This window comes from Lontra canadensis, unplaced genomic scaffold, assembly GCF_010015895.1.
Source record: "Lontra canadensis isolate GAN:19392208 unplaced genomic scaffold, GSC_riverotter_1.0 scaffold3, whole genome shotgun sequence".
Taxonomy (NCBI): Eukaryota; Metazoa; Chordata; class Mammalia; order Carnivora; family Mustelidae; genus Lontra; species Lontra canadensis.
Genome location: NW_022630997.1, coordinates 17,791,090 through 17,817,463, shown reverse-complemented (window position 1 = coordinate 17,817,463; position 26,374 = coordinate 17,791,090). Strand labels below are relative to the sequence as shown.

The following is a 26,374-nucleotide window of genomic DNA, read 5'->3' as shown; positions in this document are numbered from 1 at the left end:
GACCCGCGCGTTCCGAGGGCTCGGGTTCGCGCGGCGGGACTGGGGGCCCGGAGCGGGGCCATTGTTCCGCAGCAAACCGCGGCCCCGCACCCGCCGGCGAGTCAGGCGGGACCCCGCCGGCCTCCTGGGCTCCGGCCCCCCAGCTCGGAGCCACGTCTGCCCTCCCACGCGTCCCTGCGAGCCGGAAGGCGGGAGCGAGCGGCGCGCGCTGCTTGGGCCTGGGGCTGCCCCGCAGTTGCCGCGGAGACCTCCCCGGGTCCGGTCCGGCTGCGGAATGCGGGGGAGGGGAGAGAGGGGCCGATCCCGGGCGGGTGCCCACCCCCAACTCCCGGCCCCGATCCTCTCCCGCGAGCCGAGGGAAGGCTACCGAGCGCCGCCGAGGCCGCGGGATGCCGGGCACAGGCCCAGCGACCGGTGGAAGCAGAGCAGAGAAGGAGAAAGAGAGGGGAGGGGGAGCGAGTAGCTCGCGGCAGAGGGAACAGCAGATTGCGCCGAGCCAATGGCAACGGCTGGACGAGGTGGCACCAAATTCCCTTCGGCCAATGACGCGCCGGATTCTACAGAAGCCCATTAGCATTTCCCCAGGGGCAGGGGCAGGGGCTGGGGCTGCGGCTGCGGAGCCGCGGTGTGTCTGCGGCATCCTGTTTGCGCGTCCCCAGCCCGCAGCGCGCCTCAGCTCTGTCTCCTCCCCTCTCCCGCCCAGGCGGCTCTCCCACGGCGAGCCAACTCTGCGCACTTTGCCCCTTGTTGGCAGCGAATAAAAGGGGTCTTAGGAAATACGGGTGTCGGTCACCCACTGCCAGCTCTAGCCTTTAAATCCCCGGCCCGGGAAGATCCACGCACAGCGGCTCGGAGCCCGACACGGATCCCGCGCCCACAGCGCAGAAGAGGTTCCGAGAGCAGCAAAGCGGGTCACCGCGCACTGGCCGGATCGGTAACCGAATTCCGCCCGGTGTGCAGGCTGTCCGGAGCCGCGCTCTGCCGTCTCAGCCGCGGGCAAGTGCTCCCAGCATCAGAGAGCCCAGATGCCGGCCCACTTGCTGCAAGAGGAGGTGAGCTCCCGGCGATTGCCCCAGACCGCGGGCGCAGGGTGGACGAGCGCGTTGAGATCCCCGCGGACTCTTAGCCATCTTTTGCGAGTTGTACTGCTTTCAGTTTGTCGGGAACGGGGAATGTAATTTGAGGACTTTGTTCCCCAACTTTTGTTTCTTAAGCTTTAAAGAAAAACCCGGTCGTACTTTCATGTCTGTGTGCATGCGGGTTTTCCTTTGTGTTTTTTTAGGGATGTGAGTGTTTTATTACCTCTCCTTCCCCCTGTACCTTCACCTTGAGGTTCCACCACCCTCCCCAACCTGTGGGCACAGTTCCTGGGGACTTCCCTCCCTCCCACCAGGGGGTAAACCGGGCTCTCGGTGGTTAACGCGGGCTTTGGGGGCAGGGTCTGTGTCTGTACTCCACCCTTCCCCCCAGCTTGCTGAGGGAGTGAAGTGGCGGGGGCTACTGCACGTGTCCCCTCCTCTCCTGACTCTGGTTCCTCTCCTTCCAGATCTCTAGCTCCTACACTACCACCACCACCATCACAGCACCTCCCTCCAGGATCCTGCAGAATGGAGGCGGTAAGTTGGAGAAGCCTTCTCTGTACTTGGAAGGAGACATCCGCCCTGAAATGAAAGACGACATCTATGACCCAAGCTACAAAGATCCAGAGGGCCCAAAGCCCAAGGTTGAGTATGTTTGGAGAAACATCATCCTTATGTTTCTGCTGCACGTGGGAGCCCTGTACGGGATCACGCTGGTTCCCACCTGCAAGACCTACACCTGGATCTGGGGTAAGAGATTTTCTTGTGCTTCCGACCCAGTACCCCCGCTTCTCCCTACTCCTTTAAGAAGGTAGGATCTTGCATACAGAGGCGACAGCCCTTCCAGGCCCAGGTTTTCCCCGCCCTGTCTCTTGGTGAACCGACAGTGGTGGGCCACGAATGGGGCCTGGGGAATCGGGATGCAGGAGTGACAATTCTGGGGGTCCTTCAGTGTGGGTGCTGGGCAGGGAGCCCTGAGATCATGTGCTGCAGGCCTTGAAGTGAGTAGACCTGTGCCAGAGTCAGCTTTCCCTGTTTCCAGGTCATTTGCTTGGCTGCCTGGCCCAGCCCTGCCAAGGCCACGACCTGGGAGACATGGGAACATGGGACTAGAGCAGCAGCTCTACAGGGGATGTGCGGAGCACACTCAGAGCACAGCAGGAGAAACTGCTCAGGACAAGAGTTAGCAGAAGGGGGAGGAAGAGAAGAGGTTACCCAAAAAATTCTTTTGCCTTGGCCCTTGGCCCAGCCAGGCTGCTTTGTTAAACAGACGGCCAAAGAAGTCTCCTGAATAAGCCCGGTTACACAGATGTGCTGCTCTGACTCCATGTAAGTCTCCGGGGAGCTATACATGCCACCGAATGAACATGTTCTGGGAATGAAATGAGGTTGAGGAAACATTTCCAGTTCCCATCTAGCCTAGCCTGCTCTAGCCCGTGTCTCTTAATGTCATGAAGTGCCCCCTACCGCCACCCCCCCACCCCCCGCCGCCCCTTGCCTGGGGCAGCCAGGCCAGAGAACAGAGCCCTGAGCAGCCCCAGCCTCGAGGCTTCGGCAGTGAGGGAGACAGTTCCCAGTTTGTCCCTAACCTGCCCTTAGCTCAGCTCTTTCCGGGATGCCTGGCTATGAGCTGATGCAGAGCCCTGCCCCCTGGACACACACATGTGCTTTGCAGGCATTTTCCCCTCTGCTACCCAGAGCCGGACTTGGGAAGGGGGAAGTGGGAGCAGAGAGCCCCAGTGTCCCAGGGGCTCCGCGTTGGCCCTCTCTGAGGATGGTGAGTCAGGATTGCCCTCCAGAAGACCGCTTGAGGAGTTCCAGCACAGTCTTGGGTATGGGGTGCTTGCTGACAGCTGCACTCTTGGAGGACGGTGTGTGGAATGGCCCAGTTGTAGCTGCTTCCCCCAGGACCTCTTTTTCCTAAAGGTAGTTGTCTTGGGAAATCCTCTGAGTGCCAGAGACAGAGAAGTACAGCTGGGTAGATCTGTTTTCTTTGGGATTTCTAATTTTCCAGGTACAACTGGGACAACAGTGCTTTTTTAGGATTGGGAAGGTAGTTCTCCTTAGATGATCAATGTGGGTCATTGCTGGGGCCAGCCAGGCTCAGAGAATCAGTTCATCTGCAGGCCAGGAAGGGCTCTTCTATCTGGAAGGAGCAGGGGATGCGTGTTCTCTGCCCCTCGGAGAAGCCAGGGGAAGAACTTCAGCTGCAGCGGGAGAGGTCAAGAGCAGGAGTGAGGGTCTCCCAGGGAGACTGTGGCTTCCCCTCTCCACCCTTTCTCCCCAGTAGAGGAGTCTTCACAAGTAGTTTTTGTCACCTGGAAAGCCCCTTGCAGCCTCAGGACACCCTGTAGGCCTGGTGAAGCCCAGAGTGTGGCCAGACAGCCGCTCATTGCTCCTCACCCTTGGCTGCTGCCGTGGGGGGAGGGGCAGGCAGAGGACGATCCCCAAGCCCAGGCTGCACCCACTAGCTTTTTGGTGTCCTGCCCTGGATGTGTACCGTGCCTTTGGACAGAGAAACATGGCCCACGGGGACTGGATGGTGACTCTCTTTTCCTGTTCCTGGGCCCTATGCTGGATGACTTAGGCAGATGTCCAGCTGGTGGAAGGGAAGTCAGAACAGGAGGAGCAAGGGGAGGGTCAGAGGCCCCACCTTCAGAGCTGAGGAGCTTGGCTTCACCTTTTCTTGTTTTATCCCTAAGGGCAGTGTTAAATTAGCGATTGGTTGTGATTCCAGTATTTCTCATGACTCTGAGCAATTTTGAGCGCCTCTCTGAAGAGCCCTTAGGGGGAGAACTGAAGAGAGATCTCTGGGAACACTGAGGGCCGAGGGGTGAAACTTCTCAGGTCTCTTTCTTGGAACCAAAATGAGGAGACCTGACTCAGGCCGGCAGTCTGGACGTTAGTAGAGACACGACTCTCCCACTGGCTTACGGTCTTCTGTTAGACAGGCTTTCAAGGTTGGTAGGAAAAGGCACTGGAGTGTATGGGCTCTTTTCCCAAGGACCTGGTAATGCTACTACGATCTTAGGCACTTTCTAAGTCGACTTGCCAGGGTTCCTCAGTGGAAGACCTCGGAGGACCTCAGAGCTTCTGAGTGCTTCTGCTTTCAGGCCTGAAGCCATTTTTCTTCCTCCTTGATGTTTGGTGGGCTGTGGCTCAACTCTCACTTTTCCAGGTGCAGGCAGATAGTGTATCTGGAGAGAAGTCAGCACCTGGCTAGAGGCCAGCAAGTTGCCGGAGGCCCTTATGTCAGCCCAGAGTATGGGACAGTGGGTAGAACTTGTGCTGGGACAGACTCTGGCTCCATGGTTGTCCTCCAGATCCTGGAGGAGGGATAGGAGAGCATGGAGGGAGATAGGGTTAGGGGAGGAGGGAGGCGTGGGTTGTTTAGGAAACTGGTTATCTATGGCGGGAGAAGAACACGGGACAATTTGTGACACTGTTCAGTGTCTCTGACTGCGACTGAGTTCTATGGCCACTGAAGATCCATTGTTTCTAGCTGCTTCCCCAGGAATGAAACATTGTCAACAGTCACTGCTCTATCAAGGCCTCAGCCCCTGCCTGCTAGAGCCAACAGAGGAGGACGGGTATACCCAGGAACCCAATTCCCAGTTACACACTGTATCACTATATCATCTGGAGATTAGATCCTGCAGGCCTCCAGGAAAGGTGTGGCGGGACAGCGCTGGGGTGTTTCAGCGAACACTTGGAGGATTTTCTGCCGCCATCTAGAATTAGCCTTGCCAGTGGGAGTATGGGCTGACCAAGGCACATGGCAAAGGAGAGACGCAGGAACCATGTGGGTATCTTGGTGGGTGGACAGGACAGCAGGAACAAAGAGTGCTTGTGGACAGAAAACCTGGTCTCCAACCATGGCTCCATTTCTCACCAGCCATGTGACCCTAGATAAACACTTCACTTCTCAGCCTGTATTCCTTCCTTCCACCGCAACGTGAGGATGTTAAACCCCATTCAAGGTATTCAGTGACTCAGAGAAGTCCTTAGCAAAGCTTAAGACAGGGCAGATTTTTTCCCCTGATAGGACTGCACCGCCTGCTAGAATATTGAAATGCTTTCACGCTAGTTGCTACATAGCCATCATTCAGAGCCCTGCGAGTGTCCCTGAGAGCTCAGGGTCCCCTGAATTGGCCAGCGTTCAGACCATCCTAGCTTTCAAGTAGCTTAATACCACCTGTGCTTATGGGTCGTGAACTTTGCAGGAGTCATCTGTGGTCCTTAAAACTTTGGAAAAGGTTAGCTGAAGGTCAAAGGAGATAGGACCAGGGACAGTGTCCCTCACCACGGAGAATGACAAGTAGCTAGCTGGGTGGTGGTAAGAGCCTGCTTCTCTGCCTGGCTTTTCTCAAGCGCCTGGGACTCAGCTAATACCAGAGGATGGGCAGTGATGGTATTTTTCAAGGGGTAAAAGTGAAGGGACAGAGGAGACCAAGGCATCCCCGAAGTTCAAGGTGAAACAAATCCTCACTCAAAGCCTAAAGAACACACAGACTTGGACGGGAGCCATCATGTGAATGCCTTCCTAGATGAGTGACTGTCCACATTGACTTTCCCTGGTAGGATTCCTCTACTATTTGCTCAGTGCTCTGGGCATAACGGCAGGAGCTCATCGCCTGTGGAGTCACCGGACTTACAAAGCTCGGCTGCCCCTGAGGCTCTTCCTGATCATTGCCAACACGATGGCCTTCCAGGTGAGAAGCTGCCTTTTTGCTCAGCTCTTTTCTCTCTGCTCTTCTGATGGTCCGGGGGCAGAATGGAGAAGCTCCGCACCTAGAGAGGAGCCACACGCGGACAGCACTTGGCTGTCCTCTCCCTTTACAGTCACCTCAAGCGCAGCCCCAGTCCCTAAGTCCACATCGGAAGAGGGGAATAGGAGATACACAGGTAATAGTCTCAGTGTCACAGGGTGGTGTTTTGATCCTCAGGTCCCTCTGTTATCACGCAGTCTGGGCCACTGTAGTCCTTTATCATAAGGGCTCACTGTGCCTAAGCCAGGAACTGACCCTGGTTTCCTGGGCAGGCGCTGGACAATAAATTCACGATTCGAGGTGAAAAGCTTAGGATTCCTCCACAACAGGGTGGAGGTTGATGTTTCATAGACTCTTGAACTCCATGTCCTCAGGTATAAGAGCAAATACTTCTGTAGCCCTATGTGCCTGACTATTCTAAGCCCTTGGCATAAATTAGCTCATTAAATCCTCACAACAGTCTTAGAAGGGAGGTACTGTGACCCGCATTTTACAGATGAGGAAACGGGGTCACTGAGAAGTTAGGCGGACCGACATCACGGTCCTGTATCAAGCCGCCAGCCTGGCTGAGTCAAGAATTGAGGTTTGTTGAGGTGGAAGGTGAGTAGCAGAGACAGAATGCAGGGGAGTGGGAGAAGGGAACTCCTGGTTGGTAAGGGGGAGAAAGGGACAAAAGATGGCCAGGGGTATGGGGCTTAGCTGGGAGCGAGAGGAAAAAGGAAAGAAACTGAACTGATCCCTTTCTTCATGGCAGTGTCCCAGGTACTCGCCACAGTCAGTTAATCCTCTGGGTCACAGCACTTCATGCCTTGAGGGCCCTGATGTTGTCTTTGTGGGGCAAAGGAGGAGATTTAGCACATCCTTTAAGGCATTGAAAGAATCCCGGAGGAGCGCAGAGGTCATTTGGAAATGCGGTCCGGACTGTGATTTCTGTGTCATGATCTGTGTGGCATGAGACTGGAGCTCCCGGAAGCTTCACCCACTGACCAGGACCTGGGAGGCAGGCTGCCTGCCTCGGGTTCTCCATGCCCCAGGGTTTGGCACCCCATGAGGACCTTCTCCAACGCTTTCTTCTTGCTTAAAGAATTGCCATATGCTTTTCTAATGAAACCAAGCTCTGTACTATCTCCTCCTCCATTCTGCCCACTCTGTAACTAACCCTCAAGAAGCTAGTCCTACTCAGGTGTCCCGGGACTTCAAATTGCTTTTCCACTTAAGCTTCAGTGGCAAGTTGGAGGAGCAAAGGGGGCCCGCTGCAGGACTCCTCGGGTACCCCGACTCCTGGGTATTCTGTGAGGGTGGGCTGAGAGCCAGGGGCTCTTAGAGTTGCCTTTCCCTTGGGAATCTCTGGCCAGGCCTACATTCCTCTTATCTGTCCCTCCAGAACGACGTGTATGAATGGGCCCGAGATCACCGTGCCCACCACAAGTTTTCAGAAACGCATGCCGATCCTCACAATTCCCGGCGTGGTTTTTTCTTCTCTCACGTGGGTTGGCTGCTTGTGCGCAAACACCCAGCTGTCAAGGAGAAGGGTGGTTTGCTAGACTTGTCTGACCTCAAGGCTGAGAAGCTGGTGATGTTCCAGAGAAGGTAAGTGAAGCAGTAACAGAGCTGGGCATCTGGTGTTTGGGGAACCCCCTTTTCTCTGAGAGCTTATAAACTTAACCTGAGAAATACACTGGGTTTGCATGTTCCAGATTAAATTTAAAACCCTAATAGTTAATAGCCCACAGGCTCAGGGCCGTGGACTGTTGTACTTCCTCTCAGAGTTCTCTTACGTAAACCAGTTAGATTCAGCAAATACTTAGTGACCGAGGACGGTCACGATACAGAGACGAATGTGTCACAATCCTTACCTTCAAGGAGCTTGTAGCCTGTTGGGAAGCAGAGAGAAAACCGAGGGTCTACATAACTATGATTTGTGGTGAGATATTTTCTTTACCAATGAGAGATGCAAAGGAAAGGAAGATAGTGTAGTGGGTGGGGGTCACTTGGGAAAGGTTTATAAAGAAGAGAGCTTTGGAATCCACTGATAGAGAATTTCACAGGTGTGTGCTGGGAGGGAGAGTACAAAAAGAAAGAACATGAAAGCGTGTTCCAGCAACAAAAGGCCTTCTGCTTGAAGCGTAGGGTGTGGTCGAAGAAAGACCAGAAAGAAGCTGATGCTATTCTTGTAGAGCCTTAAAAGCAGATTTAGGATTTAATTCGATAGGCAGTGAGAACCCATTACAAGTTTTTTGAGCAGGAATGTGGTGATAACTGGAGGTGTGCTTTAGAAAGGTCACTCTCAGGAGGGTTGAAAAAAAAGAAAAACACCAAGTCAGAGAAGTGAGAAGCAGGGCCAGGAGTTCAGAGCTAATGGGGATCTGTATTGCAGAAGCAGTGGCAGGAACAAAAGTCTGATGCAGGGAATACTAATGACACAAGCGTGTAAGACTTGAGTGCTGAAGAGAAGCAGGAAATCGGTTCCCTGGGAATGTCAGTGGCGTGGTCCACATTTGAGACAGTGAAGAATGGCGTGGGGCCTCCAGAGGGCTTGCGTGCCTGAAGGACAGTGACTCCCTGAGGAGGAAGAGGAACGATTTTGAGGTGGCTAGCGGGACCTGGAGGCAAGACACAAACCCTAGACTCTGCAAAAAACATAGACAGGAAAGAGAAAGGAGCCTAAAGGCAGAATGGAAAAACAGCCTGGGAAGGAGAACTCAAGTTTATGAGCTGGTAACCTGGACCTCACCTGTTTCACCAAGATGGTGTGCTGCTACATCAGAAAGAACAATGGATTCAGAGGCTGGAGGCAAACCTTGTGATCCTTGTTCCCCCGGTTCCTACCGGTGTGATCCTAGAAAAATCATGTAACCCCTCATGACCTCATTTTCTAAAAACTGGGATGTTCTCAAAAGATTGCCCCACCCCATCCCCTCTTGCTGTGCCTCTGGCTACATGGTACTCAAGTAGAGGGGGAAGAGAGGGTCCCAGTAGCTACAGAGGAAGATCAGGCGGGACCAGGAGCTGTCCTCTGCCCTCTGACCCGGCGTCTGGTCTCTCGCTGTAGGTACTACAAATCCGGCATTCTGCTGATGTGCTTTATCCTGCCCACCTTTGTGCCCTGCTATTGCTGGGGTGAGACCTTTCAACACAGCTTGTTTGTCGCCACTCTGTTGCGTTACGCCGTTGTGCTCAACGCCACGTGGCTGGTGAACAGCGCTGCCCACCTGTATGGATACCGCCCTTATGACAAGAACATTAGCCCCCGAGAGAACATCCTGGTGTCCCTGGGAGCTGTAGGTAAGTCCACGGTCTACAGCCATACCCTTGCTAGTGGTCCACTGGTTTGGGTATTAGACAAGGAGCCAGAAAAACCAGATGAACCTGTTTTAGGACTTTCTGGCTGGTTTTCCACTAAAGGACAGTATATGAGAAGACTCTTTGGAGTTGGGCAGCAGGTCTCATGTAAAAAGGAAAGGGTAAAAAGCAACAGTGCCTTTGATTTCAGGTTCTAGAACCTTCACAAATGCTATGTTTGATCAGCCCCTTTGGGTGTTCCTTTTCCCAGTCACCTTTGGGGCCGGACTCCCAAGTCTTGCTTGGGGCAGGGAATGCATAAATGGACAACAGGATCTTCTGGATAGGCCGTGAGCCTTGGGTTTTATATTAATACATGGTATAGGAGCCCCTGGGTGCTGCAGTCAGTTCGGCATCCGACTCCACTCTTGGTTTCGCCTCGGGTTGTGATCTTGGGGTTGTGAGATTGAGCCCCATGTTGGGCTCTGAGCTCATGGAGGAGTCTGCTTGGGATTCTCTCTCCCTCTGCCTCTGCCCTTCCCCACTGCACTCTGTCTCTCAAAAAAATTAAGTAAATCTTAACTCTTAAAAAAAAAGAAATATGCTCTATAAAATGTAGAATAACTCCTTGTCATTACATTTAATCAGCTTCTGTTTTCTCTTGCTGTATTCGAGTAGGTCGTATTTGAAGTATATGCCGTGCAATACAAAGGACATCAAAGCACTTGTGTATGGCCGTTAATGACCGTCTATCAGTCTTATCTCTTGTCCTCTCTTTTTCTCCTGCTTCTCTTCTGTGCGGGGAGCAGCCCTTACCCACAACGTGGCTTTGGGAACCACCACTAAAGCGGTTGGTTTGCTCACAGGTGCCTGCTGGCGGATCTAATGCTGACTATTCATGAATTTCTTTCTGTTGTTCCAGTCCCACTAGCCAGAGCCCAAGACAACGGGATTCTGCCATCTGTCTCTGTTCTTTCTCTGTCACTGCTGGCAACTAAATATAGACCTTGACCAAGGCCTAGAATTTATTTTCCTTAAGCAGACCCCTGTGGCCTCTTCCTCACCAGCAATCAGGTGCCATCATTGGTCATACAGTATATCTAGGCAGCCTCACTGGTGTACACGTTTCTGCACACTACAGCCTCGCCTTTGCTTTCTTTCTTTAGAAAATCTTCCTTTAGATTCTCAACCCCGGCTCTCTCTCCTGTGTGGACTGAGGCATTCTTTCCTGTTTCTTTCGCCCTCTCATGCATCTCACTTTCTACCCTTGTGCCTGTTCTTCCTTTGGCCCATGTTTGAAATCAATCACTTTGGTTATGTAAGTCTGAGATTTTCATAGAAATAGAAGTTTCTAGAATGAGATTTGTCCTGCGTCACCCCAGGGTCCACACTGAGCTTCCCCAACTCCAGCCTCTTTATGAGCATCGGTTCAGAATGGCGGCTGGTGTCTTACTTCGTCTCAGGTGCCCTTCATCTCTGCTCCCTGTCTCTCCTCCCTTATCACCTCCACCTTTGTTCTGCTGTAGCTAGTTTCTATCTGCCAGTCTAATCTGTTCTTCTTGAGTTACCTGCCACAGTCACATGCTCATTTGCTCGAAGTCAAAGCTGACCTCCTCCCTGGAGCCTTTCTCCCGAGGTATCTTGCTGCCCCAGTTGCAAACTCTTGTCCTTCTACCTGTGGACCTTCCTCTTTTTTGTCTCTCTGCTGGGTGTGTATCTGATTCCGTTTTAAATCTGATAAGTAGAGGCCTGTTTCGAGCTTTCACGGAGCCCTGGTACAAAGCCACTTATGGAAATTAGTAATCCTGTCAGTACCTTTGGCCTCGTGGTTATCCCAGCCTCCTACTCAGTTCACACTGAATAATCAGGTGTCACACGGAGAGGACATACCTTGACTTGCCCTGTATGGTGTCATTTACTCTGTAGGACTTCCTTCACTTGCTTGTTATTAATATCATTACTACTCTCCTGGGGTTCTTTTATCTTCAAAGAGCTCACTGTGCTCTTTTATTAGCTGTTCTTGACCCAGCTTTCCCCCAGCTTTAGGAAGGCCCATATCGTTAATTGTTGAATACCATGCAAGAGAAGAGTCCTGCCAAGGGTTGGAGCACTTGCTTTCTGTGGAGTTTCCAAAGCTTTACCTCTTCCTGAAATTCTCCGGACACCAGAATATCTTTGTTTTCCCTCAACCCAGCAAAGTGAACCGATCCTCTCAGAACCTCAGAGGTTAGAGGGAATATCTAAGCATTTTCATTCTTATTCCCTCAGAGAAATTCTGTTTTATTAGACTCTCCCCTCTGCTGCTGCCCCGCTCCCCCCTCCCCCGCCCCAGCACACCCCAGGGTCAAAGCTCAAAGAACCAGAAGCCGGAGCAGCTCATTCCAAACTGGTAGAAGCTGAGGAAACATGGGACCCTGCACTGGGCTGCTTTTCTCCTGACGTTGGGCTGTTAACTGCCCAGTTCTGTCTGTACTGTCCCTCCTTGTCCCCACTTAGAGGTGGTTGGAAGAAGTGCAGCCAAAGTCCTTCATTCGGGACCCTCTGCTCTCCCCACCCTGACACGTGCTCGTGTACCCCAAGAGCCTCTGGGGGTCTCAGACCAGTACTTAGGGAACTTTCCCACCTAAAATCCCTTCCTGGCCCCGAGCCCTTTCTCTCTAGTCAGCTTATCCTCTGAGAGGAATCCTCGGTCCTCCTCTGACACAGGCTCCTAGAAAGACTTAGTGGTCAGGTCTCCCCAGTTATTTCTTAAGATGTCTCTGAGGCTATCAGTCTGGTTCAGAGCCAAAGAGACTGGACTTGCTCGTCTGTTCTGCAACAGCAAGTTTCTGCTAGGTTTGGGGTCAGGTTTGAGGTTGGCTGCGGGACACCCTGCCTGCGGAGACCGGGAAGACCGAGAAAACCACATTGTGCTGTGCGGCTCCGTAACTCTTGTCCTTGCTTTTGTTCCAGGGGAGGGCTTCCACAACTACCACCACTCCTTCCCCTACGACTACTCTGCCAGCGAGTACCGCTGGCACATCAACCTCACCACCTTCTTTATTGATTGCATGGCTGCCCTCGGTCTCGCTTACGACCGGAAGAGAGTATCCAAGGCTGCTGTCTTGGCCAGGATTAAAAGAACTGGAGACGGAAGCTACAAGAGTGGCTGAGTTTGGGGTCCCTCGGGTTCCTTTTCCAAAAGCCAGCCAGGCACAGGTTTAATGTTCTGTTTATTAACTACTGAATAATGCTACCAGGATGCTAAAGATGATGATGTTAACCCGTTCCAATACAGTATTCCTTTAAAATTGAAAGCCAACAACTCTGCCTTCATGCTAAGCCGAGATTCTTAGTTCTTCTCTTATCCTCTCTCTCTTCTAGTCCGTTGTCCTTTTCTCTGTTTGGTTCTTAACCACCTTCCTTTTTCTCCTTGCTCATTGCCTCCCAGGCAAGCAGCTGGTCATTCGTGGGTGGGTGTCCAGCTTCCACAGCCTAGACAACCTTTCTGTAGTCCAGAATCAGTGGTCTTTGCCCCACATAACTCTTCCTTGAGCTGTCCTGAGCTTTAGGGTGGGTGGCTCATGCTAAAGGTATGAGAACATACCTTCTGGGAAGGCCCATGTTAATTATCTTCAGCTCAGGCTTTTGCGAGTTGGAATGGAAAATAACTTTATTTGGCACAAAGCTTCTAAAGCAGGTAAACCGGCAGGGGAGAGAGTTCACGTGCATGGTATGATTGAGAGGTAAAGATGGGGTGAGGTGGGAAACAAGGCAAGGAGCTCCTGCTGGGATTGGACACATACGGTTGCTTGCCTAGTGAGGACTTGGAGCCCCACCAGACGGCATGCCTCCTTTCTCTCCTGACTCTGACTAGGGAATGGCCATAGAGCCCAGCAATGCTAGAACACAAAAGCAAATCTCAATGTCCCAGTGTAGTTTAGGTTGGAGATAAAGAAGCAGCATTTAGTTTGTAGTAAAAGTGGTCTCTCCTGGGGAAGGATTTTTTTTTTTTTTCTTGAATAACAGGAAGATTTCTTACTCCATATGACAAGAAATCTTGAGGTTGGTTGTTTCCAGAATTAGAGAATCTAGCAGATCACGGAATCATCAAAATTCTTTCATCTTTCTGCTCTGCCATCTTCGGGCCATCGGTCATCTCCCATCATGGTAATGAGGTGCCTGAAGCGTTTCCAGACATCCAAAAAAGGAACGTGTTTGTGGCATAGTGGTGAGCATAGCTGTCTTCCAAAAAAGGAAGGCTTTTAAGCAGTGGAGTTGGGTCCAACATCAAAATATATATACATACACACTCTGCTTGGAACATTCAAGTAATTCACTTAGGGTATTTCCCTCTGAAAGAGGGGTGCTTAAAGAAGAGGAGAAATGAGGTGGGTTGTCTACTCTCCTCTCACTGCTGGACAGGAGATGGAGAGGTTCAGGGCTAGGTCTGTTGGCAGTTCCTAAGAGATGACTTTACAAAAGAAGGGCTCTGAGAACACATTGCCAGGGGATTCAGAAGGTTACTACTGAGTAAGTCATTGGGTGTCCTGATTTAGAAGCTGGTTATACAAACAAATTAAATGTTACATTCATTCATTCATTCATTCTAGTTTCTCCTTGGAATGAGTACAAACTAGAAGGCTTCTCCCTGCAGTGCTGAACCATTTCTCCCAGTCCTTCTCAGTTAACTTTTATCGTAAAGTGTAGGACTGCCTGGGGGGGCGAGGTAGGAATCTCTTAATTACTGTGGGTTTTGATTCCTGGCTCTACCCTATCTGTGCATCCCTCCCTCCCCGGTTCTATCTCCTCCCTGATGTTTTTTTCTCTCTCTGGACAGGAAGCCTCCTCTGTGTGTACTCGGAGGTAGTGATGGTTCTTGCTCACCAGGCAGCTCCCTCTCCTGCAGACAGAACGCTCAGGGTCACTGAACCACTGTTTCTCTTTATAAAGTTAGCCGCCACTTTCACTTGGCCTCCAGAGGCCCTCCACCTACACCCCTGAGCTCCCCTGCCACACTGATGACTCAAGAAGAGGCTGGCAAACCTTACTAGAAACATCCCTGGCTCAGGCACTCTCATGAGGCACAACCAGGCCAGAGGCTTGGATTGTGCCAGTGAGGCAGCCATGGAACAAGAAAGGGGTTTGTTTTTAGCCTCCTCTGTCTCACTCAGTACGCCTGCCCAGCCCGAGTCCGTGCTCCCAGCGGACAGTGCAATGCTTGTAGAAGTAGGAGGGAGCCTAGTCTTCACTGGGAAGCACAAGAAGCAAAGGAAAGTTCCAAAGTGCCTCATGCAAAAGGAGGCCCTGTTCCCTGGAGTCGGGGTGTATTGCAAAGCCCGAGACTTGGGATCTGAAATGCCATGAACTTTGCTGAACAGCATCTCTGTTTGGCAAGCTAACCAGCATTCCCCACCACACAGCCTAGGGCCACAGCCAGGGTAGTGTAGAAGAGGTCTGAAGAAAGCATCAGTGTTTTGAGAACCTTGGACTACCCCTGTCCCTGTACCTCAGTCATCAATGCAAAAGCCTGGCTTTACTCTCTGAAAGATTGGAAATGTACAATACCAAATGCCATCTGTGCTGTTGAGCCCCAGTAGTGGAAGGGAAGAGGGCCTTTCTTCCTGTATGTATGGAATAGACAGAGGCTACAAGGGTTCCCTGGACTAAAGGCATCCACACCTTTAGAGCTGTTCCTCTCAGTAGAAAAGACTAATGGAACATCACTGTAGTTCAGATCTGCTGACTTGTGGACTTAGCCCTTGGAAATAAATGCCTGTTGGGTAGTTTCAATTTGACAGGTTATCAGATGCCTGCTTTATAATTTTGGACCGAAACCAAGTCTATCTTTCTATTCTATTCCTGTCCCAGGGATCTGGTCTGTACCATGACCCTACACAAGGCTGGACAGGGTCCTCAGGCTGAGGGCCCCTCCATATAGGAGAATGTGGAGGTAGAGGGGTGTCTGCTAAGTAAGGAAAACTTGTCTTCAGGATTTTAAAGCTGAGTTCAGTTGACACATTAATGATCCAGAAACTCAAGTCTGAATTTCTAACAGTCCTTGCTTTGTGGGTGTGCCGACAACTTATTTGGGTGCCTTACATCTTTTCTAATCAGTGTTGCATATGAGCCTGCTCTCACTCCCTCCTCCCTCCATGGAGTTCCTTTGCACCTGAGACCCTGCAGAAGTGGCTGGTAGAAGAGGGGGCCTGGCTGGAGAATTATCAGTGTAGCTGTTCACAGGATTCCCTTCTGGGCTTCATTTTGGAAACTTTTCTTAGGGCTGTTTTTATTAAGTGCCCACATTTGATGGAGGGTGGAAGTAATCTGAATGTATTTGATTTGTGATATTTTTTAGATTAAAAGATGGTTGTAGCATTTAAAATGGAAACTTTTTCTCCTTGGTTTGCTAGTATCCCAAGTGTATTCTCTGTAAGTATAGCTCAAATGGGTCAGAGTGAAAGGTCAAAGAAAGCAAGGTGTCCACGTGACGAGGGTGGTTAAGGCCAGCACCTCTCCTACCACTGTGCCACTGACTTGCTGTGTGACCCTGGGCAAGTCACTTAACTATAATGTGCCTCAGTTTTCCTTCTGTTAAAATGGGATAATAATACTGACCTACCTCACAGGGCAGTTTTGAGGCGTGACTAATGCTTTTTATAAAGCATTTTGGGATCCTTCAGCAGAGGAATTCTTTTAAGTCCTGAGTATTTTTATAGTAGCAGTATCCACCGTGAACTTGTGTCCACCATGAACCGTACGTCCCTGATGCTATCATTAATTGATATGATTCTGAGAGATTGGATAAATCCATTGGATAAGTGGTGGATAACTAGCCAGACAAAATTTGAGAATGCATAAACTTATTGCCATGGAAACGATACACAGGATACCTTTTCCTTGACTGGGTGGGATTTTTTCCCCTTTTATGTGGGATAGTAGTTATTTGTGACCTAAGGATAATTTTGGAATAATTTCTATTAATATCAACTCTGAAGCTTAGTTGTACTGATCTGAAATTGTGTTTGTTCATAATAAAAGTGAAGTGAATCTGATTGCATTGTGTCTGGGTGATTTTTGGCTGCAATTCAAAGTTTCCTGGAACTTATCTCTATGGTCTACCACACTGACTGTCCCTGTTCCATGTACCTTTAAGAGTAAAAAAGAAGTCCCATGCTACACTGGCTGACTCATACCCTGGTAACCCGCCCTGCTCTGCCTGAGGGTAACTTTAGGTTACATGCGGCCTTGGCAGCCGGAAACCAGGAGTCCGCTGCCACCGTGAAGTCAAACACATTTATGCCAGTTGGCGCTTCGGCCCTGGGGAAATGCCAGGTGTCTGGTGTGTCACATGATCACATGGGCCCAAGACAAGAGACAGAGAGAGGAAGAGAATAGCAGGAGAGGCCCAGGCTGGGCAGTCTAGGTCAATCATCCAAAGGAACATGAAGAAATGTGGTCCCTCCTGGGAATTCAGTGGCTTCCTGAAAATGCTGATGAACCATAGCAGGAAGAAAAGAAAAACAATCCAAGGGAGGGTTTGTAAGCTCCCAGGATAAAGAGCTCTCCATGATCTTAAGGTGGAAAAGCCTTAGCCTTTACCACTTACCTGAGAATCCTCATTAGAACGTAGAGAAGAGAATGTAGACATTTTACAGTTTGAAGAAGCTCCGTCTTCCGGTAGGAGCCGCCTTAACAATGCCTAGGCTTCTGAGTTCCCCAGAACCAGCACTCCTTGCTGGCCGATACAGGTTGCCCTCACCTTGGATGAGAAGCAAGATTGTTTCAGAGTAATTCCGAGCATGCAAAATCAAGTCTTTATTCATGGAAGGCTCGTCAGGCCTTAATAATCTAAGTGGGTAGTGGCATTCTCTTCACCAGTAACTGCCTTTCCACTCCTTTCCCTCTATTTTGTTTAAAATGTTCAAGCTGGGGGGCGCCTGGGTGGCTCAGTGGGTTAAAGCCTCTGCCTTCAGCTCAGGTCATGATCCCAGAGTCCTGAGATCGAGCCCCACATCAGGCTCTCTGCTCAGCAGGGAGCCTGCTTCCCCACCCACCCTCTCTGCCTAACTTTCTGCCTGCTTGTGATTTCTGTCAAATAAATAAATAAAAATTTTTTTTAAAGATTTTATTTATTTATTTGACAGAGAGATCACAAGTAGTCAGAGAGGCAGGCAGAGAGAGGAAGGGAAGCAGGCTCCCCATTGAGCAGAGAGCCCGATGCGGGGCTTGATCCCAGGACCCTGAGATCATGACCTGAGCCGAAGGCAGTGGCTTTAACCCACTGAGCCACCCAGGCACCCCAATAAATAAAATCTTTAAAAAAAAAATAAAATGTTCAGGCTGGACTATTGTTTCCCATGCTAGGAAACTGTACCCTTCCTTCCAAGTATCAGCTTTGTTTCTCATTAACTGGCATCCAGTTGATACAATTTGTTCTCACTAAGCTCTGCCACTTTCTTTTCCTTTCCTCCTCTCTGCTGCCTGGTTGTCCTGATGAACTGGCTTCTCTGCTTCCTCCAGGCAGTCTATATTCTGTACATTTGCTATTTAACCCTGTGGCAGTTTCCCGATTCCTGTCTGCAAAAGTTCCAAGAAGGGGAAAGAAAGGGGAGAGCTCCTAGAACTTGACCAGAATGCTCAGTTGAATTCAAGATTAAGAGAGAAAAGGAATACATAATGAACTCCCTGTAAGGGTGAGTTGGACAAAAAGAGCTCCCAGGGGGGCAAGATAATGAACTCTTCTTGATGTGTTCTGTGTGCGGAGCTAGAAAGAGGTTAAGGCTCTACTTAATAACCAAGGTTTAAACATGGGACAAGGATAAAATAATTCAAAAATAATAATAAAGAAGAGCATAGAAATGAGATTTCTGATGCCCAATGGCCACCAATTTTCTCCCTCTTCCCTAAAGGAAGAACCAAGATAGTCCCTAGAAGTATCTGCTGGGGCAGAAAAAGAAAGAAAAGGCATCCAGATTGGAAAGTAAGAAGTAAATCCATCTCTCTGTGCAAATGACATGATTTTGTATATAAGGAAATCCTAAAGAATCCACACAGAAAAAACTATTAGAGCTAATAAACAAATTCACCAAGGTGCAGGAATACAAGATCAAAACACAAAAACAAATCAATTGTATTTCTACAAATACACTTGTAACAGCAAAAAGAATAGGATAAGTAGAAATAAATCTAGCAGTAGAAGCCCATAAGAATAGTACATAGTTGGGGCACCTGGGTGGCTCAGAGTTTTAAGTCTCTGCCTTCAGCTCAGGTCATGGTCTCCGGGTCCTGGGATCAAGCCCCGCATCGGGCTCTCTGCTTAGCAGGGAACCTGTTTCTCCCTCTCTCTCTGCCTGCCTCTCTGCCTACTTGTGAGCTCTCTCTCTGTGTCAAATAAATAAATAAAATCTTAAAAAAAAAAAAAAAAGAATGGTACATAGTTAACTACAAAATGTCTGTCATTGAAAGAAATTAAAGAAGGGGTCCCTGGCTGGTTTAGTTAGTAAAGCATGTAACTCTTAATCTCGAGGTTTTGAGTTCAAGCCCCATGCTGGGTTTAGAGATTACTTAAAAATAAACTCTTAGGGGGGCACCTGGGTGGCTCAGTGGTTTAAAGCCTCTGCCTTCGGCTTAGGTCATGATCCCAAGGTCCTGGGATCGAGCCCCACATCGGGCTCTCTGCTCAGCAGGGAGCCTGCTTCCCCCCCTCCCCTGCCTGCCTCTCTGCCCACTTGTGATCTCTCTCTCTCTCTCTCTCTCTCTCTCGCTCTCTGTCAAATAAATAAATAAAATATTTTTAAAAAGATTTTATTAAAAAAAACCAAAACTCTTAGGGGTGCCTAGGGGCCTCAGTCGGTTAGCCACTGCCTTCAGCTCAGGTCATGATCCTGGGCTCCTGGGATCTAGTCATCCATGGTTTGGGGGGCAGGGATTGTTCAATGGGGAGCCTGCTTCTCCTTCTCCCTGCCCCCACTTATACTCTGTCTAGCTCTCTCTCTCTCAAATAAATAAATAAAATCTTTAAAAGTAACAATAAATAAAATATTTAAAAAGAAAGAAAGAAATTAAAGAAGACATAAATAAATGGAAAGAAATCTCATGTTCATGAACTGGAAGATGGAAATTGGTAATATGCCCCAAATTTATCTACAGATTCAATGCAATTCTTATCAAAATTCCAATTGCCTTTTTTAACAGAAATTGGCAAGTTGATCCTAAAATTCATACGGAAATTGAAATGACCCAGAATAGTCAAAACAAACCTGAAAAAGAAGCACACATTGGAGGACTCATTTCCTGACTTCAAAATTACTTCAAAGGCCCAGTAATCAAGACAGTGTAGTACCAATATAAGGACAGATATATAATCAATAGAGTAGAATTGAGAATATAGAAGTAAACCCATACATTTATAGTCAACTGAGTTTTGACAAAAATGCTTAGACAATTCAATGATGAAAGAATAGTTTTTTCAACAAATGGTGTTGGGATACTTGGAATATCCACATGCAAAAGAATGTGGTTGGCTTACTACCTCATATCATATATAAATATTAACTCAGAATGGGTCAGCTAAAACTATAAGACTCTTAAGAGAAAACAAAGGTATAAATCTCTATAAACTTGGTTTAGGTAATGGTTTCTTAGATATGATATAATACCAAAAGCCTAAGCAACAAAAGAAAAAAATAAATTGGACTTCATCAAAATGTAAAAATTTGTGTTTCAAAAGATACTATCAAGAAAGTAAAAAGACAGGGTGCCTGGATGGCTAACTCAGTTAGGCATCTGCCTTCGACCCAGATCATGATCCTAGGGTAATGGGATGGGGCTCCATGGTGGGCTCCCTGCTCAGTGGGGAGCCTGCTTCTCCCCCGCTTGTGCTCTCTCTCTCAAATAAATAAATAAAATCTTCAAAAAAAAAAAAAAAGGAAAAGGAAGTAAAAAGACAACCCACAGAATGAGAAGAAATATTTGTAAACCTATATCTAATTAAAAAAAAAACAAAAAACTGGCACCCAGAATACAAAAGGAGATTTCACAGGGGCACCTGGCTGGCCCAATCAGAAGAACATGTGACTCTTGATTTCCAGGTTGTGAGTTCAAGCCCCACATTGGGTGTAGAACTTACTTAAAAAAAAAAAAAAAAAGAACAGCTTAATGATAAAAAAGACAACCCAGTTTTAAAATAAGCAAAATGGGGGGCGCCTGGGTGGCTCAGTGGATTAAGTCACTGCCTTTGGCTCAGGTCATGATCTCAGGGTCCTGAGATCGAGCCCCACATCGGGCTCTCTGCTCAGCAAGGAGCCTGCTTCCTCCTCTCTCTCTCTGCCTGACTCTCTGCCTACTTGTGATCTCTCTTTCTCTGTCAAATAAATAAATAAAATCTTTAAAAAATAAAATAAAATAAGCAAAATGTTTGAACCAACATCTCTCCAAATAAGATACACAAATGATCAATAAGCACATGAAAAGAGGCTCAGTATAGCTCTCAAGGAAATGCCAGTCAGAACCACAGTGAGAAACCATTCACAACTCACTAGGATGGCTCTAATGAAAAGACAGTTAATAACAAGTGTTGATGAGGATGTAGAGAAACTGGAACCCTCATGTATTGCTGGGGGGAATCTAAAATTATGTGGCTACTTTGGAAAACAGCTTGGCAGTTCCTCAAAAGGTTAAATAAAACATAGTTACTGTATGATCCAGCAGTTTTATACTTAGGTATATACCCAAGAGAACTGAAAACATGCCCACACAAAAACTTGTACATGAAAGTTCATGGCAGCATTATTTACCAAACAATAGCTAGAAACAACCCCAAGGTTCACCAAGTGATGAATGAGCACAATGTGGTATAGCCATATTATGGGATGGTATTCAGCCACACACACACACACACACACACACACACACGACTTACAGATGCCTCTACAACATGGGTAAACTTTGAAAACAATATTCTAAGGGAAAGAAGCCAGACACAAAAGACCATGTTCTATATGGTTCCATTTATGTGAAAAGCAGCACAGGCAAATCCAGAGACAAAAACAGACTGGTGGTTGGCAGGGGCTAGGGGTTGAAACGAGGCACGGATTTTGTTGAGGGGGGAGGGAATGATGAAATGATCTAAAATTAGATTGTGATGGTGGTTGCACAACTCTGAATATGCTAAAAAACACTGAATCATAAACTTAAAGGGCAATTTTTATGGTCTCTGGTTTATATCTCAATAAAAAAAGTAGGAGAAAAAATTCTTGGTTTTAATGTTTTTACCATTAATTGTAAATAGCTGAGATTCAAACTCACGTATAATCAAAAGAAGCACTCAGTATTTTCGTAATTATATAGTGATGTGGTCTCTGTTCTCAAACTGCAAGGAGACAAGAGACACCAGTCACATGAGAAAAGGCACATGCTGCAAAGCTAAAGAGTCTAGGATGAGGGGCGCCTGGGTGGCTCAGTGGGTAAAACTGGATGATCCGGGGGTCCTGGAATCGCCCTGCTTCCACCTCTCTCTCTCTCTGCCTGCCTCTCTGTCTACTTAGGATTTCTCTCTGTCTGTCAAATGAATAAATAAAATCTTTTAAAATTTAAAAAAAAAGTCTAGGATGATATTCTTGCTAAACCAAAGTCTTGGAAAAATCCATATACCATATTCTACATTAGTTAAATGGGTTGAGCACGTCATACAAATCTAACAACCTTTTGACGCAGGAAATCCAAAGTCTGCATCCACCCAACCTAGGTACACAATGATACAACATTTACTACACAGGCCGGCATGGCGCTGAGTGCTTGCTAATGCCTTACCTCCCGGTATTGGAAGTAGGTACTATGATTACCCCAACTTTACTGATAATGTCTTTGAATTCACTTGGAGAGAAGTTAGGCTGTGAGAGAGCGATTGATGGTGCTGTGATCCAGCTCCAGAATTGTGGTCATTCATGACTCTTTGTTGGGTGTGGAGCAGATGACAAGCCAAAGCCCAAGAGTGTGAGTCCCACATATTCCAGTATACGCCCTGTGGTAGTCAGTTATACTCAGACAAGCCAGGTTGTAACGGCAGGGAGCTCAATTTTTGCAAAGTCAAACTGCAGATGAGTCTTCTGTTCCAGAAGAACCCAACTCACTCCACCTCCTGACCCATTTCAACCACACCTGAGTGAAGCTCATTTCTCAAATGGTAGAAACATCTGTGACATTTCCTCTATGCTTTTCCAAACCATACTCCACCCTCCTGCCAGGTTTTGAGATCCTTAAGGGCATCTTCTTCTTCTTCTTTTTTTTTTTTTAATTTATTTATTTGACAGAGAGAGAGAGATCACAAGTAGGCAGAGAGGCAGGCAGAGAGAGAGGGGGAAGCAGGCTCCCTACTGAGCAGAGAACCCGATTCGGGGCTCAATCTCAGGACCCTGAGATCATGACCTGAGCAGAAGGCAGAGGTTTTAACCCATTGAGCCACCCAGGCACCCCAAGGGCATCCTCTTTTAGAGTATCTCCTGCCCGTAAACAGTTGGTGGTTGATAAAATTACTAAAACATCACATGTCTTGTGTTAAATTCTGCCTGCTGCCCCCAACTGTGGACATGTCACAGGGAGCAGGAGCCGTATTCTGTGACCTGTAGTTAACTTTGTGTGCTGTGGGCGGGCAGGCAAAGTGCTGATTCTTGTATACCAACTTTGGGGCAAATACCACAGGCTTAATTGCAGGCTCCAGGGAGCAGAGATTCTATACTGGGGTTGCTGGAGGCAGAGCCCCGCCCCCCCACTCCACCCCCACTTTTCAGGACAGGGCCTGGCCCTCGCAGCCAGCCTGCTACGCCCAGGCCACACAGAGCTCACAAAGGCCAAGTGTCTGCTGTGCTGACTCACAGCTGCTCCCCGTCCAGGCTACGACAGTTTCCCGGGGACCGGGGGCCCTCTCCCTCCAGTCTCTCTGGGCCATTTCCCACAGGATCGGTGAGCAGACAGGACCATGTAAAGCTTTTAAAAAAGACTGTGTGACCAACCAGAGGAAATGAGCACCACCGTGGGGAAAGTGAAAGTGAAAGGTGGGGGAGGGTGCCAAATGGCTCCTGAAAGTCCCATTCCTTTCTTGGGGAATTCTGGACAGCAGTAAGGATTCACCCTGTTGTCTTTTTGTTTGTTGGCTTTATAGGTAGATCTTTTTAAATTGAAGTCAAATTCACATGCCATTAAATTAACGTTATAAAGGAAACAATTTGGTGGCATTTAGTGCATTCACTGTGTTGTGCAACTACCACCTCTAACGAGTTCCAAACATGTTCATTATCGCAAAAGAAGATTTTGTACTTGTTAACTGGTCACTCTCCATCCCCTCCCTTCCCTCCACCCTCAACCCCTGGCAGCCACCAATCTGCTTTCTGTGGCTATTACTTTACCTATGCAGGATATTTCATATAAAGGGAATCCTGCCAAAGGGACCTAGTGTGTCTGGCTTCCCTGTCTTAGCATAATGCTTCCTGCACACTGTAGCCTCATCCCTCTTTACTGCCGAATATATTCCATTGTGCATAAACAGCACAATTGGTTTCTCTATTCATTGGCTGATGAACATTTGAGTTGTTTCCACATTTTGGCTGTTATATACTGGAGCACCTGCTTTCCATTCATTTGTGCATATACCTAGGAGTGGAGTTGGGCCATAGGGCAATTCTGTGTTTAACTTTTTGTGGAAGCACCAAACTGTTTTCCACAGGGGCTGCAGCGGTTGACATTTCCTCGAGCAATGTGTGAGCATCGCCCCTTATCCTTAACATGTACCCATCTGTTCCTGTCCTCTCTACTTTCCACAAAGCCGGTCCCCCACAGACTTCCGTTTCCCCTAGATTGGGTGGGAGAAAGGCCACACCTCTAGTGGAAAGGCCATCAACAGGGAACACTGAGCAACAAGGGACCTCCCTTGCCTGAAGCTATGTCCCTACTCTTGTCTTTTTCAAAAACAGGACTCTGTGACCAGGGACAGGCAAGGACAAGCTCCCATCTCCGAGACACACCCACTCCAGCCATTTCGGTTACCCCATAAACCACCCTTCTGTGCCCTGCAACGCCTCCATCCTCACACAGAACATTCCATTAAATCCTCTTAAACAGTCAAAGCTGAATGCAGAAAGGAAGCATCTCTGTGTGGAAGCTGCCAGCCCTGGCTCAGACCCCGCGGCTGGTCTCAACTCTCAGCTCCAGCTGAAGATCTCCAGTGACAGCCCCTCGCCTCGTCCTGCCCAGCCCCCTCTCTAAAGAGCCTGCCTGTCTGGGCCTGGCTGGTAGCAGACTTGAATGGAGAGGAAGAGCTTCCCTCTCCACCCCCGCCCACCGGGGTTACTGCCGGTCACAGAGCTATTTACATTTACAACAGCCCAACAGCGCCTGATCAAGCTGCGACCAATCAGCAGCCCCCAAGCTTGTCTGACTCCGTCGGCACCAATCAGGAGGTGCTATCCTTACAGCCTCTCTCTCTTTGAATCGCAGGCAGGCTGTCGCCTCTTTTAGGGAGGGGACCCTGACTCAGACCTCAGTTTGCCATTCTCAGGAATGGGGAAGATACCAAAATGCCCTTCAGTTGACAAGACGTCTTGCACTACAGAAACGTAGGAATGGCGAACGCTGTTCCTTACCCGCGCAGAACCAGCGCTTCTCTGCTGCAAAGAGACGGAAAGGGAGATTTTAACCCTCCTCGGTGCCAGCCCCTACTTAACCCTTATGGGCTCTGAAATCCAGGGCTTGCCTTTGAGGTGGTGTGAACCTTCGCTAACCAGGACTGGCCGGTAGGCAGCGCTAAGTTGTGATCTCCGCTGCAATAGCGCCGACACCTGCCCTGTACCAAGCAGGGAGCAGACTCCGCAAAACAGACCGAAGACTGGCTAGTCACGGGGTAAAGCGGAAGCACGGATGCGCGGGAGAACAGTTCATGGCTGATGTGGCCCGAACAGAAAGGAGGAGTGGGAGAGTGGGAAGGAAGGGTGGAAAGGAGGACCAGAAATCTGGCCCGGAAAGTCTAGGCTTGCTTCTATAAGCGATAGAAGAAAATAATCTCCGTGTTTCCTAAAGTTCACTGGTGCTAGCCTTAAGAACAGATCAAAGGAGGACCAGATTAGGGGCTGGAAGATTAGTTAGCAGGTCATGGAACCTAAAAACCAGGAGAGTCACAGTAGAAATGGATAGGAAGGGCACAGGCTGAGAGGCATTTTGGAGTCAAAATCAATAGCACTTAATTGGCAATGTGAGATGAGAGAGGACTTCAAGATGACTTTCAGATTCCTCTCAGTGACTGCAAGGGTTAACACCTACTCCATGAAACGTGGTTGTCGGGGCAGAAGGAGGGGGAGCAACAGAGGGAGTCCGGGAGAGAAGGAGAGAGAGAAAAAGAAGCAGATTTTGGAAAAGGAATAGGAGTTCAAGTTTAGACATGGGAAGTCTGAGTTATCAGAAGAATATCGACCTGGAAATAATACCCAGCAGACAGTAGGGAGTAAGGGTCTTGGTCCTCAGAAAAGAAAGAGAGGAGAGCCAAAGAGTGTATAGTGAAACTAGAAAGGAAATTGGTAACCTAGGAAGGGATACAGATAAGATTCAATAACAGAATCTTGGGAAGTACCAACATTTAACAGGTAGAAAGAGGACACAGAGTTACCAAAACAAAGAAATATCAGATATGAAGAAAACCAAACTAGACTAGTATAATAAAATTTTTTTTAAACAACATAATTCTAGGAAGAGGGAGGACATTGTAAAAAAAAAAAAAGTAGATATCTGACTAAATGACATTGGTTAAATAAATTATGAAACATTCGTTTAATGGACTCTGATACAAACATTAAAGTTATGTTGTGAAACTATATGAACTGCCATCAGAAGATGTTAACATCTTGTTAAGAGAAACATTCAAGTTACAAAATAGTATATATAAAATTATCCCATAAAAAAAATACATATGTGACTGCAAAGGGGTGTAAGGACACTTTTAGGGTGAAGGAACTGTTCTAGATCCTGATCCCCTGGGTGGGGTGTGTGTGTGTGTGTGTGTGTGTGTGTGTGTTTATACAGCTGTATACAATTACCAAAATCCTCAAACTGTAATGCCTTAAAAAGGGTTTGGGGTGGAGACTACTGACGGGGTTGTTCTCAGAATTAAATGGCACAGTGCCTGAAATACAAGAAGAGCTCAATCAGGAGAAAAGATAAGGGTAACCCAGGACCACGGCATGGAGGAGGAGACACTGGACACAAGGCCTGGAAGGATGA

The 26,374-nt window shown here is 48.4% G+C and overlaps 1 protein-coding gene across 1 annotated transcript; it reads left to right on the top strand.

Moving 5' to 3' along the window:
- Positions 1 to 904: 904 nt before the first annotated feature.
- SCD (stearoyl-CoA desaturase) lies at positions 905 to 16,164 on the top strand. The gene is made up of 6 exons (XM_032882334.1): positions 905 to 1,052; positions 1,547 to 1,829; positions 5,661 to 5,791; positions 7,233 to 7,438; positions 8,901 to 9,133; positions 12,083 to 16,164. Exons 1-6 carry the CDS (start codon positions 1,026 to 1,028, stop codon positions 12,280 to 12,282), a joined length of 1,080 nt encoding a protein of 359 aa, XP_032738225.1. The 5' UTR covers positions 905 to 1,025; the 3' UTR covers positions 12,283 to 16,164.
- Positions 16,165 to 26,374: the final 10,210 nt, after the last annotated feature.

What these genes read in the sequence shown, in the direction of transcription:
- SCD (XM_032882334.1), top strand. Translation starts at nt 1,026, where the DNA reads ATGCCGGCCCACTTGCTGCAAGAGGAG. An exon ending in GACCTACACCTGGATCTGGG is followed by an intron (nt 1,830 to 5,660) that starts GTAAGAGATTTT and finishes TTTCCCTGGTAG; the next exon opens with GATTCCTCTACTATTTGCTC. An exon ending in CCAACACGATGGCCTTCCAG is followed by an intron (nt 5,792 to 7,232) that starts GTGAGAAGCTGC and finishes CTGTCCCTCCAG; the next exon opens with AACGACGTGTATGAATGGGC.